At 33.5% G+C, this 21,697-nt stretch overlaps 2 protein-coding genes across 2 annotated transcripts; one reads left to right on the top strand and one right to left on the bottom strand.

The window, feature by feature from the left end:
- Positions 1-2,254: 2,254 nt before the first annotated feature.
- LOC122594284 (transmembrane protein 184B-like) lies at positions 2,255-9,889 on the bottom strand. The gene is made up of 7 exons (XM_043766756.1): positions 9,684-9,889; positions 9,289-9,484; positions 6,950-7,023; positions 4,182-4,331; positions 3,696-3,981; positions 3,358-3,594; positions 2,255-2,878 (listed from the first exon to the last, which is right to left on the bottom strand). The coding sequence occupies exons 2-7, from the start codon at positions 9,433-9,435 to the stop codon at positions 2,543-2,545; spliced, it is 1,230 nt and encodes a 409-aa protein (XP_043622691.1). The 5' UTR covers positions 9,436-9,484; positions 9,684-9,889; the 3' UTR covers positions 2,255-2,542.
- Positions 9,890-14,666: 4,777 nt separating this feature from the next.
- On the top strand, positions 14,667-21,517 carry LOC122591116 (DEAD-box ATP-dependent RNA helicase 3, chloroplastic-like). Its single transcript, XM_043763332.1, has 10 exons — positions 14,667-15,230; positions 15,924-16,057; positions 16,692-17,106; positions 17,539-17,637; positions 17,719-17,943; positions 18,513-18,890; positions 19,237-19,383; positions 19,462-19,557; positions 20,221-20,567; positions 21,041-21,517. The coding sequence occupies exons 1-10, from the start codon at positions 14,802-14,804 to the stop codon at positions 21,117-21,119; spliced, it is 2,349 nt and encodes a 782-aa protein (XP_043619267.1). The 5' UTR covers positions 14,667-14,801; the 3' UTR covers positions 21,120-21,517.
- Positions 21,518-21,697: the final 180 nt, after the last annotated feature.

Here is a 21,697-nt window from a genome sequence, read left to right as displayed (position 1 = left end):
TAACAAAATACTATTTTGAAGGTTTTATAAAAAAGTTTATTTTACAACATACTTTTTTATATCAATTCAAATGTGAATGAACAAAAAGAACATGTGATCCAATAGAGTTCTCATGGTTCTTAAAAAAAATGATTCTCATAATAAGGAAAGTCTATATATATATATATATATCATCATGAACAAATATTAAACTGCGACTCAGTCTTAAAAAACATGTGAGTATTAAACTACCATCCATCTTACAAGACAGGAATATTAAACTATCATTCCCAAAAAAATATAATCAATGCATGCATAACTGTCGTAAATCAAAACAAAAGCATGATAACTACAATTTACAAAACTAACTATGCATGTATCCCAACTTAAGAAAATATGATGAACTCACTTGTCTTTGCGTGATGTAGTAAAAGCCCAGACAATTATTGCCTAGCTTTTACGCCTCCTCTACAAAATTCCCTACAAATTACAACATAACTCCTTGCTAACTTTTATTAAGGACAAGTTTACAAGGACAAGTTTACAACTATCTTCTATATAGGAACCTTAAGTGATTGTTCGAGCTTTCATCTAAATACTTTCATCATCAACATGATTTATACTTGTAGCACGTAAACACATCGATTAAATAATTACTGTTCATGTTTAAGACATAAGACACATTTAATTTAATAGTCTTAATAACATCCCAAATTCATATGTATATTGAAAAATAACCACATTATTTCAAACGCATTAATGTCACTTTAAAAAACCAGGATTTCATAAATCCATTAGCATAACTTTAAAGCTTAAAATAACTAAAGACATAGTAAAAGATTCAAGACAATGAAATATATGCTTATCTGACAACCATTATTCTATTTAGCAAAGAAAACTACTACTACAATGTCTATATATTTTAGGAAAGTTACACATATTAATACATATATTAATTACTCTATCACTTGTATGTTTTAATGGTTTATACGGTAATGTTTTAACAGTTGTAGATTTATCAATATGTGTGTACGAAAACATTTCCCTATATTTTATATCCTCTTCTAGCTCTTCTTTGAATCTTCCGTACGTAAACATCCACCAAAATTTCTTGATAATATGAGATAAACGAATCTTTCTAAATTGTACGAGTACTTATTAACGACAAGAATTACGTAAGCTTTCAAATACATGAATTTGAATAGTTAACTCCTCATGAAAATTATACCAACTCAAACATCCAATCGAAACATACTCATTAGAAGAAAAGTTCAAAGGACGTCGTATATAAAGCAATGTCGGGTTAAGATCTTACAGCAAGTAAAGTATAGGTTTTTTATGTTGACGCGGTTAAACCCGACTTGAAAACACAATAATCATTACGAAAACTAAACGTGCAGTTAATGTGTCATTGGAAATTAAGCTCAACCAATCGACTACGGTCCCTAATACATAAGAATATACAGCTTCGAGATGGAATGTATATTACCTTACGAAGATGAGACGCCTACGACGTCTACCTGAATGATCCTGACAAAACTCACACCACCTCGACTTCTCCTGGACTATATATCTTACGTTCTCTATTCCCAATATACTTGGGGTTTAGTTTTTGTTGTACGAAATCTTTTGATTGCTGTTAAAATAATAATAATAATAATAAATAAATAACGTGAGCTAGCTAGGTTGTTACGTGATATTTAGAACCGACCTACTAATTAATTTTCTAATTGTAACCCAACTTTAAGTTTATTTACTAATACATTCTAACTTTTACTCATTGGCAAATATAACCTTCTAGCTATCAATTAAAATTCTAGAAAAAGGACTTTTATCCAAAGTACGTATATAAATAAAATAAAGCTTATAAATCTTAGTAAGAATTAAATTCGGATCTTTTATGAAGATCTTTGGGGGGAGGATCACCAAAGTTAATCACGGTTTGGTCCTTTTTACCGATATATATGAAGTTTTGTTTGTCATATACAAATAATTTGATATTTTGATGCATATTGTACATTTAACTAATGATAGAAATGTTATGTATGGGAAACTTGTGTTATATACAAATCACTCCTGGTATATAGCTTTAGACCACCACAATGGAAAACCGAGAAAGGGCCTATACCGTAATTACAAGTTTACAACACAGGGTCCAAAAAATGCACGGAACGGCTCTGATTTTACTATCCAACCGTGAACAACTAAAACTAATAGACAGATATGAGCAAGTGATAACTTTATATAAACATGACATTATTAAGTCGCTCCGGCGTTGCAAAAGACAAATTTGTCAACTTTATCTCGTGTTATAAAGCTATAATTTCAAAATGTAGATGATTTTGAGTCAAGTATAAGCGAAGTACCACCAAGTCAAGCCACCTGAACACTATTAGCCCCGATTACGCACACATACAAATCACAACAAAACTCCATTCAGTACATGTACAAATCCTAATGCCTTGAACTAACAAACTAATTTAGAGAAAAACCAAGGTTAACCAACGATAGCTTGATAATTGGATATGACAATTGATGTGGCAGGTCAAGTGCATTTTCTATATCACTTCTTCCCACTTTTTTTAGGAGTTTGCACCGGAGTGTCCATATCAATTAGTGTGAAATCATATGCTGCAGAAGCAGAATTTGAGGCATCTGATAACAATGATGAGTTCATTGCCTCCGGTTTTCCTGTTTCTTGTGTGGTGTTAGGGCTTTGTAATGTAGGTGATTGTACATCATCTACTTTGTTTGATGCAAACACTTGTTTGTTTTTCCTAACGTTTTCCATCTCCGAACCAATTGGTACAAAGGTCTTTGTCCTGTACTTTCTTGCGCCCTCATCCCCTGTATCATTACTATGATTGTAGAGTACATAATCATGGTAAGCTGGTGCAAACTGCAAAAGAAAAAAAAGAAAAGTGGAACAGCCTTCTGGTCAAAAACGTATGATCATAAATTAACAAATAAGTCCTTCATTATCAAAACTGGAGGTGCCAAAATGAGTGAGTGGGGATAACGGGATACAGCAAGCAGAGATTGGAAATGTTAATTCTTGGTATGGGTTAAAACAAATTCCAAAAACTATGTCCAATAATAGTAAACTATTGCTAATTAGGGTGTCAAATATAATATTATGATTATAAAACCTATGTTATTTCAGTACTTACTCTAATAGTAATATTGTGAATAATATACCATGATTTTGGAATATCTATCCCTTAGAAATAAAGCTTCATTCATGTTTCACAAAAAATATACCTTTTACTTCTTCAATTTCACCTATTTGACTTGTTATAGATAAAACATAAGCACAAATTGACCCATTCATATGTTAAAGTGTCTCAGTATCAATAAAACTAAAGCAGAACTATGGACCTGGTGAACAGTGTCGTGATAGAAGTCGTTCAACATCAAAGCATGAGCAAGACTAGCTCCAAACCCACGGGTAGTACCAATATTGGCACCAGCATACTCTTTGTATGGAAATGCATAAAGATGACCCACAGCTGCAATAAGCATCTCAAAACAAATAATAAAGTTTTGGAACTCTGCAGCTTCCTCTGCATCAAGATTTATGCGCCCAGATTTTGCAGCAAGAAAAACCAAAACCCCCTAAAAGCAAAATATACAAACACACAATTATAAAAACAAATAAATAAAACTGCTACCAATTCTAGTGCATGTAAAAAACCGAAGGTGGTCGAAAGTGGTACCTGCCAATATGTCAAAAAGACAACACTCTTAATGATGATGAATTTTGGAACTGGATTAAATGGCTGAAGCAGATCCCTGCATGCTACATAAAACAAGGCCAGCGCGTACAGTGCCATAGAGTATGAAACTGTGTATATGATCGTTATATATAGGTATGACTGTTTTGCACTAAAGTTTCCGTCCTGGTATTTCCCCTTTGCATAAAGTATGAATGTAACTGCCACCAAGATCGGCTTGAGAATCACAAACTGCAAACACCCTTGCTTGCATCTCCGTATAAAACGCCTGCCATAATCGGTTATCCAAAATCAAGAACTATACTGCAAATAACTGGAGCAAGACTGCACAGAAGCCCTAATGACACCCATAATTTATATTCCCAAATATTCCAAAATCTAATGGGTTTTTTTTTATTTTAAGTGCGATACAATTAGATTGCATTACAGAACATAAGCAGAAATCCTAAGTTTCAGAATAGAACTCACCCGTCTAGTGGAATCGGAGGGAAACAACACGTCATCAAACACCAGTTTGGCTTAAGAACACGTCCAGTAAGACTTAAAACGACGGCACCTGGACCACCAACCCACTCTAGGCACAGTGCCAGAAAATTGTATATAACCCAAGCTTCGTATCTGGAAAATAAACATAAAACATGAACAACTTTGTGTCAAATTAACCAAGCACATACTTGATACTTGTGTGTCTAAATTAAAACAGATGAAAACACACATACATCATCCATCAACTTAAAATAGGATTTAATATACATAATAATACAATTATCCTTATCAACTTAAATCGGCCGAGGCTTATCTAGAGATACCACTATCCTTGCAAACTTCATTCCGCTAGGGCTTATTACTTCCTATGAGTACCCGAAAGGAGGTTTTCCGCACAATACATTTTATTATATAGCTCAATGTGCATAAAGCCAGGATGTGTCCACCGACACTTTGCATAGACCCGTCTAATAGGCAGTTGGACAAAAGAGGCCAGAGATGAAAAGAAGGAACCAGCACACCCTATATCATTAGATGCAGATCACAACACTGCCTTCTAAGACCTGAAATTCCAGCAAAGATGACCAATTTACCTTTAGCATCCAGCTTCCTATTACTACTGCTAAGACCAAGGACACAGCAAATGCAACAGGGGATTCTATAATAGTTTCGGAGGGCTTGGATCAGACCATAGATAGTGTATTGTATGCACATCAAGTAACTTGACTCCTAGCACTAAATAGCAAAAGGGTTACCAGTCTTGGCAAAGGTAGAACATGGAGCAGGGAGATTTTAAGACTCCAACGATTATGGATGATCATAACGACCGTCTCATCAAATTTAGTCTTACAAAGGAGCATTGTGAGCCACAATAGCATCATCCAAGAGGCAATAGTTTCTATATGTATCATGAAATGTCAATTCCATATAATGGATTACCTCACTCATAACTTGGATGTATGATGCTTCACACAATCTGTTGATACAAAAGGCACACTCAAGTAAGAGAATATTTGTTGTGACCTCAATAACCACTCGAAGGATTCTCATTACTAGGTAGCAAACACGTAGTCAACGTAGGTCAGAGAAAGCTAACATTACACCACATGAAGCTTGAGGCAAAAGCTAATTCAAACCATAAATCATAATTGCAAACTGACCATAGACTGTTTCTATATTGAATAGGGCTCAATATTAGAAAGAAAGAAAGAAAGTAAGCCCCGAACAAGAATGTGGACATATGAAATTCATGCATCAATAAAATAGTATACAGTAGTCGTAACGATTATGCATCATTAACAGTAACCAAATTGGCTCTAAACAAATTCATGTTTTAGCAGTAACTCAGATACCTACCACAGCTTACACCATATATATATATATATCACTTTATACAGTGAGATATCTCATAAAATTTCATTTTCCATAACAAGATATGATGCAGCTTACACCATCAGAGGTGGAGTCAGAACAAGGACTAATAACAGGATTCGCCCATAATCAAAAAATATACTGAACTTTCATATTTAAGTAGAAGTTCAAAAATCAGTCCAAAAAGTAGATTATATCCGGTCATCACTTCCAGTATTGAGCAGTCGAAACTTTATTGCTTCTCAAGATATTTATAGGGTTAGGTTCATAACAGAACCCTCTTCTTTGTAAAGAACTAAAAGAACTCTTTAATAACATTGTTATATCATGTGTGATCGAGTTCATTCACATGTAAAACATAATAACAGTTCATATGAGAAGAAAAAATGTTGTTAAAAACATGTAAAAATACATATAATTTCATATGTTCAATTGTTTACATCTAGATGGTACATGCAAACAGATTAATTTACATGTAAATGGAACGCTAATTTCTGAATTAATTTTTTCTTTTTTAATTAATCATATGAACTTTTATGACTTTTCACATGTGAATAAACTTGAAATACACGTGATCTAACACAAAATTTTTAAAAAAACTCTCGCGGTCTTGTACAAAAAAAGGTTCCAAACCTCACTCTATATATACGTCTATATATATATGTGTGTGTGTGTGTGTGTGTATCTTCCAGAACCATGAAAGACGGAGAGTTAACCACGATAATAGGATCCCAATACCATGACTTCATGAGGCACATTCCTCAACCTTTGAGTGCCAAGAAGTGTTAAAGTGTGAGAAGACAATGAACTCTGACATAAATTAAATATCGAATCGTCTTTCCTCAATCCAAATATATTTCATTGGCCCTTATAGATAGAGATCTAAGAAAGTATAAATCTTTTCAACTAATATCTGACCATAATGCGTGTAAATGGAAGCTCATATCAAGGCCTTCCACTTTCCCAGGACCTTGGTATGCTTATGCCTCTTCGTTTCTGTAGTCTGTGCTCTTCTCTCCTCTTTGATGACTCCACTAAGGGGTTTGACATCAAATTTATGAGCTCAGATTAGCTGAATTTCAGTGCTTTATAGTTTCCTGTAGTGGTCGGTACTGGTAGTCAACTTGAAAGTCAACTGACTTTAGTAGTAAATTAATGCTAAATTACTATAAAATATCAATTGATAACTCTTTAAATGATAGCCAATGATTCTGTGTGTATGTACTGATCTTAAGAATGTGACTTGAGCTCAATTCAGTTCAATATCTCAAGTGAATATGGCCCATTCAACTCTATAAGAAGAGCATAATGAGCACTGCAAGACATTAGAATTTGTGTAATAGATTTAGGCTCAGATAGATTAGGTACCACATACTCACATTTCCCGAATAGAATCAAAATAGATTGAATTCTCGTTGAATATAAGTGACAGGAAAGACATCAGTGCATAGACCTGCCAAGAATAACATATCAAAATAAGAGTCATCATCTGTTAAAGAAAACAACGAATAGAAATCATGACATGACGACAAAGACACCGTAAAAAGGTTGCACAACTGATAATAATCATGTGAGAGGTTGTGCAATGACTGCAATCCTAGCTTAATAACAACTATATTTGCTTGCTAAATTACAAATTTTACAGAGGTATATACTTGGGCGGAGCATTTAGTTTATATTGTTGTTAAATTACAAAAACAAAGATGATGATAATGTTATATTCAGCATGATAGCATAAATGAGATTGCTGATGCAGTACAATAAGTGAATAGGATGGGCCATAAGAAGCAATATATTTAACATCAACAAAAAAAATTATATTCTAAGAAACTATAGAACATTGAAATGTCAAATGTCAATGCTTAAATATAGAAAGAACAATATCCTTCATGTTTAAATCAATAGTCACTCTCATACGATAAATATACTATGAGATATGAAGTATATAAAAGAAACACATTTGTTAGAATAGAAGTCTTAAAGAAGTGCAGCCGTTCAGGCTTCTTAACAGATATAATACCAAGTCCCCTCAGAAAGACAGAAACACACTTCCATTCAGACTTGGAAGCATTTCCTTAGGACCAAAGGAGTATATTTTACAGTCAGGGAACACATAAGTAGTTCCGATGACAATTACTAAACTCCTATCTGATGCCCCTTTCATTCCACAACTAGAATATGCTTTGCTAAAGATATAGTATGTTCCCAAACAAGTTCCTGTTAATTTTAAATGGAGGAGATATCTCAACTCTCATAGATACAAACATCTATAATAATTGGTAATTTAAGAAAGAGGAATATAGCTTATAAGTATATGTATCTTTTGCCAGAGAGAGATAGAGAGGAAAATTTATATTGTATAGTTCAAAATTACACCACTGGCCTCTTTAAAAAGTAATTGGGTTGCTTGAATACCCTATATCATCTATCGTAATACTTCTCCTATCATAGTTTACATCATATATATCTGCAATGTTGTATGCTAATACTAAAGTAAAAAACGCGGATACAGGAAACATGCCAGATTACAGCTAAAATCTCTAGTGAGCAAGGCTGATACTAGGTGTAGAACGAGCAATGTCAAGGCAAGAACACAAAAGATATATCCACCACATACACATGCAACTATGCAAGTGAAACTTAGATGAAATGTGCAAAAGACAAAAGTCACATAAAACCTAATTTTAGTCCACCCTACAAAATCAAGACTCTTGCATTAGGATTTTAATCTACATCATAACAAGTACAAAGGTTTTGCTACGAGCTACAAGTTTCGTGATTAGATTCACATTAAAATGTTAAGCATTGTGCATTGATATAACGTTCGCATTAACAACATTAATCATTGATAAAATGATCATTTCAAAAAAAAAACAATTTATCAAAAACAACCCACCAGCATATTAAACACTCACATAGTCACATTTATTTAACATCAAATCCATACCAAAAATGTAGAAGAGGAAACACAACATTTGAAGGCGATAAAATAGGAGAGCATGAGCACAAAGACAAAAAGGCATACATATAGAAGGGCAAAGGCTCTAATTCTGTATGGTATATTAGTTGAAAAGATATTTTGAGTGCCAAGTTATCATATTTGTGAAGAAAAAGAAAGATATTATTCTTACAAAGTGACCCAAAAATCAGTTCTGTTCTTATGACTTCTTGCAAAACAGATTGATTATTTGTCTCCTTCACCATATAAAACCAAACCCTAAATTGTTATTCAAAGTTATGTTAAAACCACCCACCCACTTATAATTAGCTCTGCTCTTATGACTAGCTTTAAACCTGATAACATTACAACACTAATGAGAGTATAGGACCCTCTATCTTCTTATAGGGGCATACCGAGTTACCGACCGGTCTCACAGCCAACATGGTAGAGTGGTAAAGGTGATTAACCCACAATTAATAGGACCCGAGGCCACGATTAGATATGACCTCCACCCTCAATATGCATGTCCCCCACCTCTAACTTACTATCGCCAGCAAAACATGTCAAAAACTGGTCAGTCACTTCCTCTAAACCACCATCTTTTCCAAAACTAACTTCACATGAAATAACAACAATATATAGCTCGCCCCATCGATAAATCATCATTACGACATCACACATGTCCGTTAAGCGTTGTACGGATTAATATACTAGCAAAACACTATGCTATATACATATACATATATAAAAAAAGACAAGGAGAGAAGAGAGACTTACAGGAACCATAAATATAATCCGGACGATAAAACGTTGGTAAGTAGGTTCGGTGTAATTCAAAAGGTGCCGATAAATATGAACAAGAGCCAACGCAATCGCCCCAACTGTACACGGAAACGCGATTAATATGTAGTAAATTGGCCCCATTTTTTATACTCTTTCACTTCTAATCCTTACTCCTTTTTTACCTTTTCACCTGCATATACATACATTACAACACATATGTATAGAAATCAAATAATACCATTAAAAAAAACCCTAAATCAGTTGCTAAATAGAAACGGTTACATATACATATAGGAAATATATATATATATACAGATAGATAGATAGATCAATGAAATTATCATGATTTGATGAAAATGAATATAATAAAAATGGGGAATTGGGATTACCTGTTAGCGATTGAATCGGGGGACGATAATTGCATACAGGAATTGGATTTATGAAAAGTGGCGGTGAGTTCCAGTGGTGTTGCGCTGTATCTATATATGTATATGTATATGTATCTATGAATATCTATACGTACAACCGGAATTTGGATCATCAATAATCATATTATTCTTCCTTTCTGGAAAACGCCCTGTCACTGCCCAATATTTATATCTTCTCTTTTTCGAATTGCCATATACATTCATACACAATTCGAAATTACATTAATTAACTTATTATTATTATTATTAATTAATTAATTATCTATCTCTATCATGGTACCCGGCACAATGCGACGGCGATGATATTAGTTGCGATGTGGTGGCGTCGGCGTCAAGTGGTGTTAGTAATTGATACAAAGATATTTGATTTATAGGGATAGAGAATATCTTATAAATAATTATGGAATGGTTGTGTAAATTAAATAATTAAGGGTAAAATGGTAATTTTGCATGTCCTAAAATTGTAAACTTTTCAACTTAGGGGTATAATTTTTATATAGTAGTATAGAATTATAGAAGTATAGATAATCCCTTATAAAATAAACTTTACCACCATTTTAAATAATAAAAAAAGAAATGATTAATTCTCCTAACCAAATAGCTTACTAATCCTCCTAATCATAAGATGATGACATATGAAAAAATCAAAAGCAAGATTATGAAAGAAAATTAGTGGATATCACATGTCACCTTCTTAATGTATTAGGAGGATTATTCGGCTATTTGGTTAGGAGGATTTATCATTTTGCAATTAAAAATTTAAAAAGACTAAACTACCCCTTCTTCTTTACATATTCTATAGGCTAAAATGCATCTAACCCTCAACTTGGTTGATTAGGTGTTTTACTACCCTGAATTTTTAAAGGTGTAATATAGTACCATAAACTTAGTTAACAAGGTCTTCTAGTACTTTAACTCACTAATTAATCTTTTAAAGCTATAAAGGGGGTGTTTGGTACGAGTGAGTAAAATAAATGAAATTCTAATATAGAATGAATATAATGGGAAAGAGAATGAGTATTTGTAAAGAGAGTAAATTATGTCGTTTCATACAAGCAGAGAATGAATATATGAAAATACAAAATGTTAAATAAATATTAAAATTAATACATATAACATCATTTAAAAAAAAAGTTCTTTTTCATTCCCATCCATTTTCTACAATCTATAAAGAATGGAGGGAATGAAATCGATCCTTACTTCTCGATTCTTTTTCCCATTCTCCATTGCAACCAAACGTGAGAAGTCTTTCCTGTTCTCTTTCCACCTTTTCCATTCTATCGTACCAAACACCCCGAAAATCAATTACTAATCTATTTTATGGTGTTAAAATATACATTGATCAATAAAAAGATATTTTCAAGTTTGGATTCGTAATTTTAAAAATAATTGCATTAGAAATGTTATAAACTAATTTAACAAAAAATATAAGCTTGTAAATAATGTAGAATAACATGGTCAAATATAAAATATTAAATATATTCATATATAAAATAGTTTCAAAACTAGATATTTATATCACAATTTAAAATACATATAGAACATGTTATTGTATTTTATGTCGTTCAAATAAAATGTTATTGTATTTTATAGACTAGTTTTTTTATAACTTGAATAATCAAATAATTTGAATTACTAACTCATTTTTATTTGATAAACAAATTAGTAAGAACTTCAACAAAAAGATATTATTTATAAACGTAACTGTTAAATTATACGAAAATTTTATTGTAATGAAACTACCTTTTTATTAATAATGTAGATATGTTTTTTTCTAGCATTAAAAATTTAAATGGTAATTAACTTTAATTGTTATTTATAATATAGGTTTAAAGTATATTTTTTAAAAAATTGGTGTTTTGAAAAATTTAATGTGGTTAAAGATAACATAGATTTTTAATGTCTTTAGTTAATTAGGGTTAGTCAAATACAATTGGACATCATATATTAGTTAACTAATTCATATAAACATTTAAAAGATTTATTGGTAAGTCTAAGGTAGTAGAAGACCTTGTTAACCAAGTTCAAGGTACTATACTGCACTTTAAATAATTCATGGTAATAAAGCACCTAGTCAACCAAGTTGAGGTACTAAAATGCATTTTGCCTTTCTATATATCACATAAACAATTAGATTAAAATACCCTTGAAAAATTTCAATCCTCAAAACTATCATGACACACACATACAACAAAACTATGTTACAAATAGCCTTTGAATTGAACGCTAAGCATAGAACATGTTGTAATTTGTTAGTGTCGTTGTAACGTGCAGACACTCATCTAGTTATTATTATATCTATACTCTATAATAAAGAGAAAGACTATTTTTTTAAGCCTTTGAATTACCCTTTTTACCCCTAACCTTTTAACACATGTATCCAAAAACATTCTTACATAAAACCAAACATCTTCACAGATATCTCACATTTCACAAGTGCTTCTTTTCATTAACTATGCTATCATTTTACGTCAACTACTTTTACATTAATAACCATACTGTTAATGTCACCATCACCCTGTCGTCACCGTTGAATTGTGCGGGTACCTCTCTCGTTCTCTATAATATCCTTTTACCTAAATTTTTTATATTTATTCAACCTAATCATTTTTACTTATAAAAGTAATCTCAATTTTTATATTAATTTTTTTTTAATTATTCAACCTAATCATTTTTACTTATAAAATTAATCTCAATTTTTATATTAACATCTTTTTAAATTATTCAACCTAATCATTTTTACTTATAAATTCAATTGCATTTTTTAATATTTTATACGTTAGACAACTCAAAATAAATTTAGACTCAATAGAGTATGCATCTTTGTATACTCAATTATAATCACATTTGAGAATTTTACTCACGCCAATATCGAGCTTAAAACAAAATCTTGAGCTCAGTTAAATACCAATTATTTCGATTGATAGTTTAAAATTTATTTTTAAACAAGGTCTCAAACTCACAAGAAATACCAATAATTCGATTGATAGTTTAAAACTTTTTAAACTAGCCTTATATCTGTGCGATGCGGCGGGGTATTGGAAATAAACGCTGGTTAAGTAGCGGTACCGTGTTATTACATGTATGTATGATTTAACTCAAGTGTTTCTTAGTCCGACTGAAAGTGCAAACCGCCGTTGTTGTTTTAGAGTGAGCGTTTTTTATAGATTGATTATTAAATTCAGTAACGCATGTGTGTTATTTTGGTATACTATGTGAGCAACTTCAGGGAAGGGACACACATAAGGTTTTTTTTTAAAGGTATTTTTGGAATTTCATGGATAAAGTGTGTGATGGTAGTATAAATTAAAAGGGTAAATTGAAGATTTCAAAGATAGAGTGTTACATTTTTAAAAGGGGTAGTTTGTTTATATAGATAATATAGATTTGATTACACTAAAATTTATATTAATCTACCATCATGAATTATAACTATATATACTTCCAGTAATTATTTTACTTTATTTTTAAGGTATCTGGCTTAGCTTTTTAAAATGAAAGTGATATTAACTAGTACCATAGAGACTTGATTTATTTATGACATTATACAACATTTATAACATAATATACAAATTATTTAAACACATGTCTAATAAATATATCAATTGTTATGATATGAATATTACTTTTCTTTAAAAATTGCATATGCTTATTAACGTTTTTAGTTTATGTAAAACAATTATCCATTAGTAACATTTATGAGTTATTTTCAGAGAAAATGAACTCGCTTCGAGTTTGCCATATTACCCAATATTAGGATAGGATAACAAGTTGAAAGAGAGTCTTTTTCCTTTGCAGGATGATGGGAGAATTGTAAACTTCAATAAGCGAGTCAAGATATAAGTAAAAGTTTACAAATTTTATAAATGTAAAGGAGGACATCTTAGTTCACCAAAATTTCCAATTTTCACATGCAATCACCATCTCTTGCAAATATTCTATGTACTCTAAAAAAGAAAAAAATTCAAAAATTGATCAAAAAGTGACCGTTAGTGGGGCCTAACTATCTCTTACGCCTATTCTCTCTCTTCGGTGTTACTCCTCGAAACCTTCAACTTCGCCACTCGGTGAACCACAGGCGGCGGTGTTACTGCCCGATGCTGGAACAGTAAGAGGGTTTCCCAAGTCCCACTCCCTCCTCCCTAAGCTCGATGGTAAATAATAACACATATCCAATATAAAAATATTAAACAGTATACAAATAAGTTATTCAAGTTACCTAAAGTTTATTATATTTAACCCGTTTATCAAACTATAACATTTAGGTTCAAGTTAATACATATAGCCCACCAAATCTTGATTTAAGTGACCCATATGACCATACCCATTTGGGCCAGATTGGGTCATTTGAGTATGAGTATTTGACACCCTTAAATTAAACATACAAGATGGTATTTATATTTCATAACAACTAAAAACACATTCATTTATTTTTGTAATTATTATAAAGGTTTTAGTTAAACTTATGGAGCATTTATTTATAATCTAACTTACTTTAGAATAGAAGTATGCTGGTGCAATGCAAGGAATTGAATGTGTTTCAAATTGCGTAACAACAAAATACGACTAATAAGTTCAAAGTGATGACGGTAGGCGTATGCGTTTCATGTTTCATCTCAACCACTTAATCTAAAGGGCCATTTGGGCTAAAAGTTGAAAAATGATAATGATAGTGTTATCATTAAGAGTTTATTACACGAATAAAATATAATATCTTATAAATCAAACTTTACCTCTGAATTTTCACATAACATAATATAATTTATAAGGCATCAAAAAAGTTAATAGTAATAACCGTAAGAGCTGTTACTAATATCTTATGAACTAAGTTTGAGATATTTTTTTATAGGAAAAAGATTTAAAAAAATTTCCATTGAATTTCATTTAAATCTCTAAACCAAACGCCCTGTTTATCGTTTCTATAGTACTAACACAAAGACAAAACAGAAAGAAAAGAAAAAGTTGTATAAATAGAATAGGTTTAGTAACAGGCAACAAAGGTAGAGAGGTCTAAAACCACCATACAATCCATAAACCTCTCCTCAAAACCTCACCCTATCCTCTCACTCTGCACCACCCATGGCTTGTTCTTCTTCAATTATCACCAATTTCCCCAAAACCCCATCATCAATTATCAAACCACAGCCCACTTCAGATAAACCCCACTTCATATTCTTATCCACAAGACTCAGACTTCACAACATCATTTCTGCCTTAGGTGGAGGAGTTGGAACTGGTGGGTCTTCTTTCGTTTCGTCTGCGGTTGCGGCCCGGAATTCGGTCCTCAGTGAAGAAGCTTTCAAGGGTCTTGGTGTGTTTGAACAAGAAGAAGAAGATGATGACAATGAAGCAGAGTATGATAATGATGATGATGAAGTGTCTGAATTTGAAGCAAGAATTGATGAGAGTATAAGTGATGATGAACTTGCAGTTAGCAAATTGGGTTTGCCTCAAAGACTTGTTGAGACTCTTGAATTGAGATCAATTACTAAACTTTTTCCAATTCAGGTATATTATATATATATATATTATAATGTTGGAAATGTATTGTCTTTGAATTAAGTATGATAATGTTTACTAAGGGTTTAACCTTATCCATTTACTTATAATGAATAAAGTTATGTTTTTTGCTTGGAAGTAGACTAATATGCTTAGCTAATATATAAAAGTGTGAATTCTGGTGGTAAAGTAAGCATGTTTCAAGAAAGTTTGCAAAAGATAATTGGTGCTTGACTTGTGACCATGTTTTATAGCTCTAGAGCATGTTTTGTGAAACTAGTTGGGAGCTTGTAGCTGGAAGCTGAAATTTGTACGCGTTTTCTAGAGATGTAGCTTAAAAATGTAGAATACCGTGAAAGTACGCACCGATAAAAAAGCTAAAAACTTTATAATGGTATTTCTATAATTTAGCATATTATAAGCTCTAGCTAGTTATATATTTTTTAAAGAAGCTCTAAACAAATTGTTAGCCGAAATAAGCTCTTGTAAGCTCTTTGCCAAACTTACTAGAAGATAAAGTAATCCATTTTTGTTGGGGGTGTAGTAAGTAGTAACACATGCTTAAATTGCTAATCTGTTGGGAGGTTAAAAGAGAGAAGAAATTTTTTTTTTTTTTTCAGAATTATATATAGGATATTTTGATACAAGGTTCCTGTTATCTTATGTTTTGATGTTAATGTTGGTTTTTCTTTGACCATGTAGAGAGCTGTATTGATTCCTGCACTAGAAGGCCGAGATATCATCGGTCGTGCAAAAACAGGAACAGGGAAGACATTAGCCTTTGCTATTCCTATCATCAAAAAGCTCACCGAAGAGGATGAAGAAAACAGAAATAGGTACCCTATTCAACAAGTCTGCAAATCATCTTTTTTTACTGCCCCTGGTACTTGGTAGTCGTAAAAGATCCAAGCATAGTAAATATCAACATACTTTCACTTCATTTTTAATTTGGTTATTGGACTTAAAATGCGGTTACTAAAGCACTGACATTTCAGAGTTATTTATATGAAGTAGTTATGAGAAACCTGTAAAACAGTGACGTGGCCCAAAGGTTTTTGAAACTTAGACGGCTCTTATAATGGTCATAATTTTATTAAAAGTGGCCATTTTGACTCATCTATCTATGAATCGGACTTTGGGTTATGTCTTATCTCTAACAGCTCAAGTGGGTAAAATTAATGAGAATTTGTTTATAAGGAAAAAGGCCAAACAGATTAAAAGTCGCCAAAAGTATATTCTAAATGCATATAACCACATCATTCTATTCAAATAATAGGCTAAATTTGAAGATAGCGATTCTTGTAACCATATTTGACACACTAACGTGTATTAAAATATATGAAAATCTAGCACATAATAGTGGTTCAGGTCAAACCAGTCTTGCCAGCTTAAACCTTACTCAAGTTTTCCATCCCACTCATTTTGTCCTGTCTAACGGGCATTCCACCTCATTTCTCTATCTATTTATAGGCTTGCTGGACGTCTTCCAAGAGTTTTAGTCCTTGCACCTACAAGGGAATTGGCAAAGCAAGTAGAAAATGAAATCAAAGAGTCTGCTCCCTATCTGCGTACTGTTTGTGTGTATGGTGGTGTCTCTTATACTCTACAGAAAAATCAGTTGACCCGTGGAGTAGATATAGTGGTTGGTACCCCAGGAAGACTCATTGACTTGGTCAACAGTAATATTCTAAAATTAGGGGAGGTTCAGTTCTTGGTTCTCGATGAAGCTGATCAAATGCTTGCTGTTGGTTTTGAGGAAGACGTTGAAACTATCTTACAAAAACTTCCTGCACAAAGGCAGAGCATGCTTTTCTCAGCAACCATGCCTGGCTGGGTTAAAAAATTATCGAGGAAATACTTGAAGACCCCCTTGACAATTGATTTGGTGAGATTTTTATATGGATTTCAAATAAATAGATTTTGCATATGATAATCAATATGTTTAAGTTAATATGTTATTTTGGATGGCGAGCTTCATATTAGCTGCATTAGCTGAATGTATTCCGATACTTAAAATCACATAACCACTTTCAAAATGCACGTTAAATCTCCAATATGTTTTATTACAATCTGTTTCTGATAATCGTAAGTCACATAACCACTTTCAAATTGCACATACAAAACCTGTTTCTTACTTTTTTATTATCTGATTTTGATCTCTCAAGATCACATAGTTATGTTCAGAACACAAGTTCAAACTTTGCATAATGTATCGGTTATAATTTTAAGTATTCCACTTGTTTAGTTGTTCAACTTTTGGGCTCCAGATTCCAGTTTGTGTAATATATAGTTTCCTTCCTTGTTTGCCATCAAAAAGGTTGGTGACCAGGATGAAAAGCTAGCGGAAGGTATCACACTATGTGCTATACCAACCACCTCAACAACAAAGAGGTCAATGCTTGGTGATCTAGTCACGGTATGAGAATCGACTTGTATAATAGTTGTATTATTCAGGCAAATGAAAAATCATATAATTGGAAGGTTGATATGCTTTTAGGTATACGCAAAAGGCGGGAAGACCATCATTTTCACTCAAACAAAAAGGGATGCAGACGAGGTCTCCATGGCATTGACTAGTAGTATTGCTTCAGAGGCATTACATGGTGACATCTCCCAGCATCAGAGGGAAAGAACACTTAATGGATTTAGACAAGGGAAGTTTACAGTGCTTGTTGCCACAGATGTTGCTTCTCGTGGGCTTGATATACCTAACGTTGATCTAGTAAGCTCCATCTTGTCTATAATGCCGTGTCTTCTTATTGTTTTGGATAATCCAACACTTAGTTAACTGCAAATTAGTAAGATGTTATGTTCTAGAAGTGGTGTCTCATGTACCCGTAGAAGGGTTATTTTGGGTTATGGCTTATCCCTAAAGGGTCAAGTCAAAAAGTTAAGCTAAAAGGAAACGGGTCAAACAGGTAATAAGAGGCGTCCAAAGTATATTTTTTGGGTTACAGCCTCTTAAATCTTCCTTTGGGCTAGCTTTTTGGGGTGACTTCTACGTCTAACTTATGGCTTGATGCGAGCCTATTATGGGATGGGTTCGTATCATATTTATCTCCAGTCTTCTAACATTCTTTGGAAAAGGTAATGTAAGAAAGTCATCATAATTAGCATCATGCCAACATTTTGAAAGAGCGTTGTGTTTGTAACTAAGTCACTTAAATTCAATGGAGACGGGGTTATTATGCACAACTTTACTCTTCTAAGCCTTTTGACTTCATCGTTTGCTGTGTTAATCATCGGATTGTCTTATAAATGTAACTGGCTATATGGTTTTCTTTTTTTAAGGTTATCCACTATGAACTACCGAATGATCCAGAGACTTTTGTTCATCGATCTGGTAGAACGGGCCGTGCAGGAAAAAAAGGGAAGGCCATCTTAATGTACACCAACAACCAAAGGAGAACGGTAAAATCTCTTGAGAAAGATGTGGGATGCAACTTTGAGTTTATAAGTCCTCCAGGTGTCGAAGATGTATTGGGCTCATCGGCAGAGCAAGTGATTGCTACCCTTTCTGGTGTTCATAATGAGTCTATAGACTTCTTCACTCCAACTGCACAAAAGCTGATTGATGAACAGGGTACACGAGCTCTTGCTGCTGCCCTTGCACACATGAGTGGTTTCTCCCAACCTCCGTCTTCCCGTTCTCTTATCACACATGAGCAGGTATTTTATAAGAATTTCGATGTGTGTTTTATAGATTTTATGTCAATGAATAATGAGCATCAAACGGCCTGTAAAAGATTCTATATAGATGTAAAAGTAATAATAATAGGGTAATTAGATGTTTGAGAGTGCAATATCTGATTTTCTAGGAACATTGACATTTGTGAAATAGGGGTGAACTTCTCTCAAGCTAGGCTAAAAGAAGGGTAACAGAAACCGATTCATTGACCCCTAGATACAGTCAATCTGTTAATCCAAACATTGAAAACGGATTATTGTGGCTTTAAACAGCAGAATCTTGATTTCGGAGAGCTTTCAGTGTGTAATATTGTATTCTGCATTACAGGGGTGGACAACTTTACAAATGACAAGGGAATCTGATGAATCATCAAGAGGGTACATGTCAGCTAGAACTGTCACAGGATTCTTGTCTAGTGTTTATGCTACTGCTGCTGGTGTACTTGGAAAAATACACGTGATAGCAGATAAAAAGGTATGCATCTAACAATTTCTAAGCTTGATATAGTTTACTAGACTTCTCTTTTTGTAACATATTTATATCTTCCATCAGGTTCAAGGCGCTGTTTTTGATCTTCCCGAAGACATTGCCAAAAATCTTTTAACCAAGGAGATGCCACCTGGCACCACAATTACCAAGATTAACAAGGTGAACTTAGTTGCATTTTGGAAAATTTCTTTTTCGTCATTCATGGCGACACGATACTTGGTAGAATTGTCAAAATGGGTGAGTTGGGCAATAGTTTGAAATTGGCAGATTGGGCTGACCAGAAAATTTTTTGTTCAAAAGTTTTAACCTTCTATATTCAATAGTGTGTCAAATGGGATTCCTACAACCATATTATTTCAATAATAATCTGCATTTTATACAACATACCAACATGACTTTGGCTTAGCAGTATCTCCTCACCAAGTGGTTGTGGGTTCACCTCCTGCTCCGGACAAATGTGTATTAGTTGTACACTTGTACTGGAGGATATCTTTCGGTCTCAAATGGATCTTTTGGTTTGGTGTGTTTTAGTAATACTATGATTGATAGGTACATGTATGGTATGTACGGTGAGGCACATATGGATTTGTCATGTGTATGTCAGTGTGTGGGGATGGATTTGAGTTTACTGTTCAAGAAACTTTTTGAATAAAATGATTTATGAGGTTCTTTCCATTACAAAATAACCATTTGGTGACTACTGGCACATTTTCTTTCTAGCTACTTTTGTTTTAGTTTACCTGTTTGATCAAATGGAGATAAACACATAATGTGATTGAACCCATCTATTATTTCACCTCTTATTCTGGGCATTACGTGCAGTTGCCTGTGTTGGAAGATAATGGCCCAGCGGGTGACTTTTATGGTAGGTTCTCAAACCGGGAGAGAAGCTCACGAGGTGGGGGAGGTTCAAGAAGGGAAGGTGGTTCCCGTGGTGGTGGTTGGGGAGGTAATAGTAGATTTTCATCTGGTAATGATGGTGATAACTTCAGGCGTGGTGGTAGGAGTGGTGGTGGCAGAAGTGGCGGCAATAGTTGGTCAAGTGGAGGCTCGCGAACCGATAGGAGTAGTTGGTCAAGCGGAGGAAGCTCGAGAACTGGTGGAAGTGATTGGTTGATTGGTGGTGATAGACAGTCTTCCCGTTCTGCATCATCTGGAAATAGCGACAGGTATTATATATTGCAGAATTTTCTACCTAGAAGACTGCATAAGTATTCAGTTCACAGATGTGCTGTCTATAGAGGTGGACGGGTTTGGTAACTGGTTAAAGGTGTTCTGGTTGATATGATTCTTTTTTCTATGTTGGTCAAAACTGGCATGCTGGCTTGGGTTGACCCATAAATCTGTTAGTGTTCAAAAAGTTTCCAAATTTTTACATATAATTAAAGCATTAGTTCTCATAATGAAAGGAGTAGTTTACGACAATAACTAATAATCTAAATATCTGAATAAAACTATTATGGAGTTTGCATGCATCAAGAATCGAATGTGGTGTGACTTTAGAGACATTCAGCACGTTTAAGGAAAATTTGACCCATTTATTAAGTGAATGCGTGATAAATGCCATCGTTAATATTTGGCTGTGTTATCTTAATAAACTCTTTACTAGTCTGGTGATACTAAATCAATGTGTGGAAAACAGAACTTTCGCAGGTCCATGTTTTCACTGTGGTCGGTCTGGGCACAGGGCATCTGAATGTCCCAAGAAGCAAGACTATTAGTTGATGGGGGTTGTTGAGGTGCTAACGATGTTTGCTCTGTTGAAAAGGGGTGCGGGAGGCTACCAGCTGCCTCTTATGCTACCGGTCGTGTGCTTTCAGTCTTTGGTCAGAATGGAAAATGGATCACCGTGCACATGCAAATGCTGCAGCATCAAATTGTAAAATGGGTAAATTGGGTTGAGCAAGTTTTTCCGCATGCGCGCCCCTGGATAATTTGAGTGACAGTTTTGTTGTGTAATTTTATTTCTGTATCAGTGTGTTTTTCTGAAATTTGCTTTTATTAACCAGTCATGTATCATATCTGGGCTTAACCTAAAACAAAAACAAAACATATTTCCCTAGGAACATTTTCCGGAGAAATTGCATTTCATAAGAATACCTACAAAATCATTTTCAAATTCAGTTTTTTATAGGCTTGAAAAGCTGAAGCTCGAGCCTATATAGCTGTTGTAAGCTTGATTTTGTTTTATATTTTCAGTGCATTTTATGTGTCGAGGCTTGATAGAATTTAAGAATGTGCTCAAACGAGTTAAGAGTTACTCGATAAAAGTTTCATTGTCTCTAATCTTAAGTTAAAT

The sequence above is a fragment of the Erigeron canadensis genome, chromosome 3 (assembly GCF_010389155.1).
Source record: "Erigeron canadensis isolate Cc75 chromosome 3, C_canadensis_v1, whole genome shotgun sequence".
Lineage (NCBI taxonomy): Eukaryota > Viridiplantae > Streptophyta > Magnoliopsida > Asterales > Asteraceae > Erigeron > Erigeron canadensis.
This window is presented reverse-complemented; position numbering and strand designations above follow the sequence as displayed.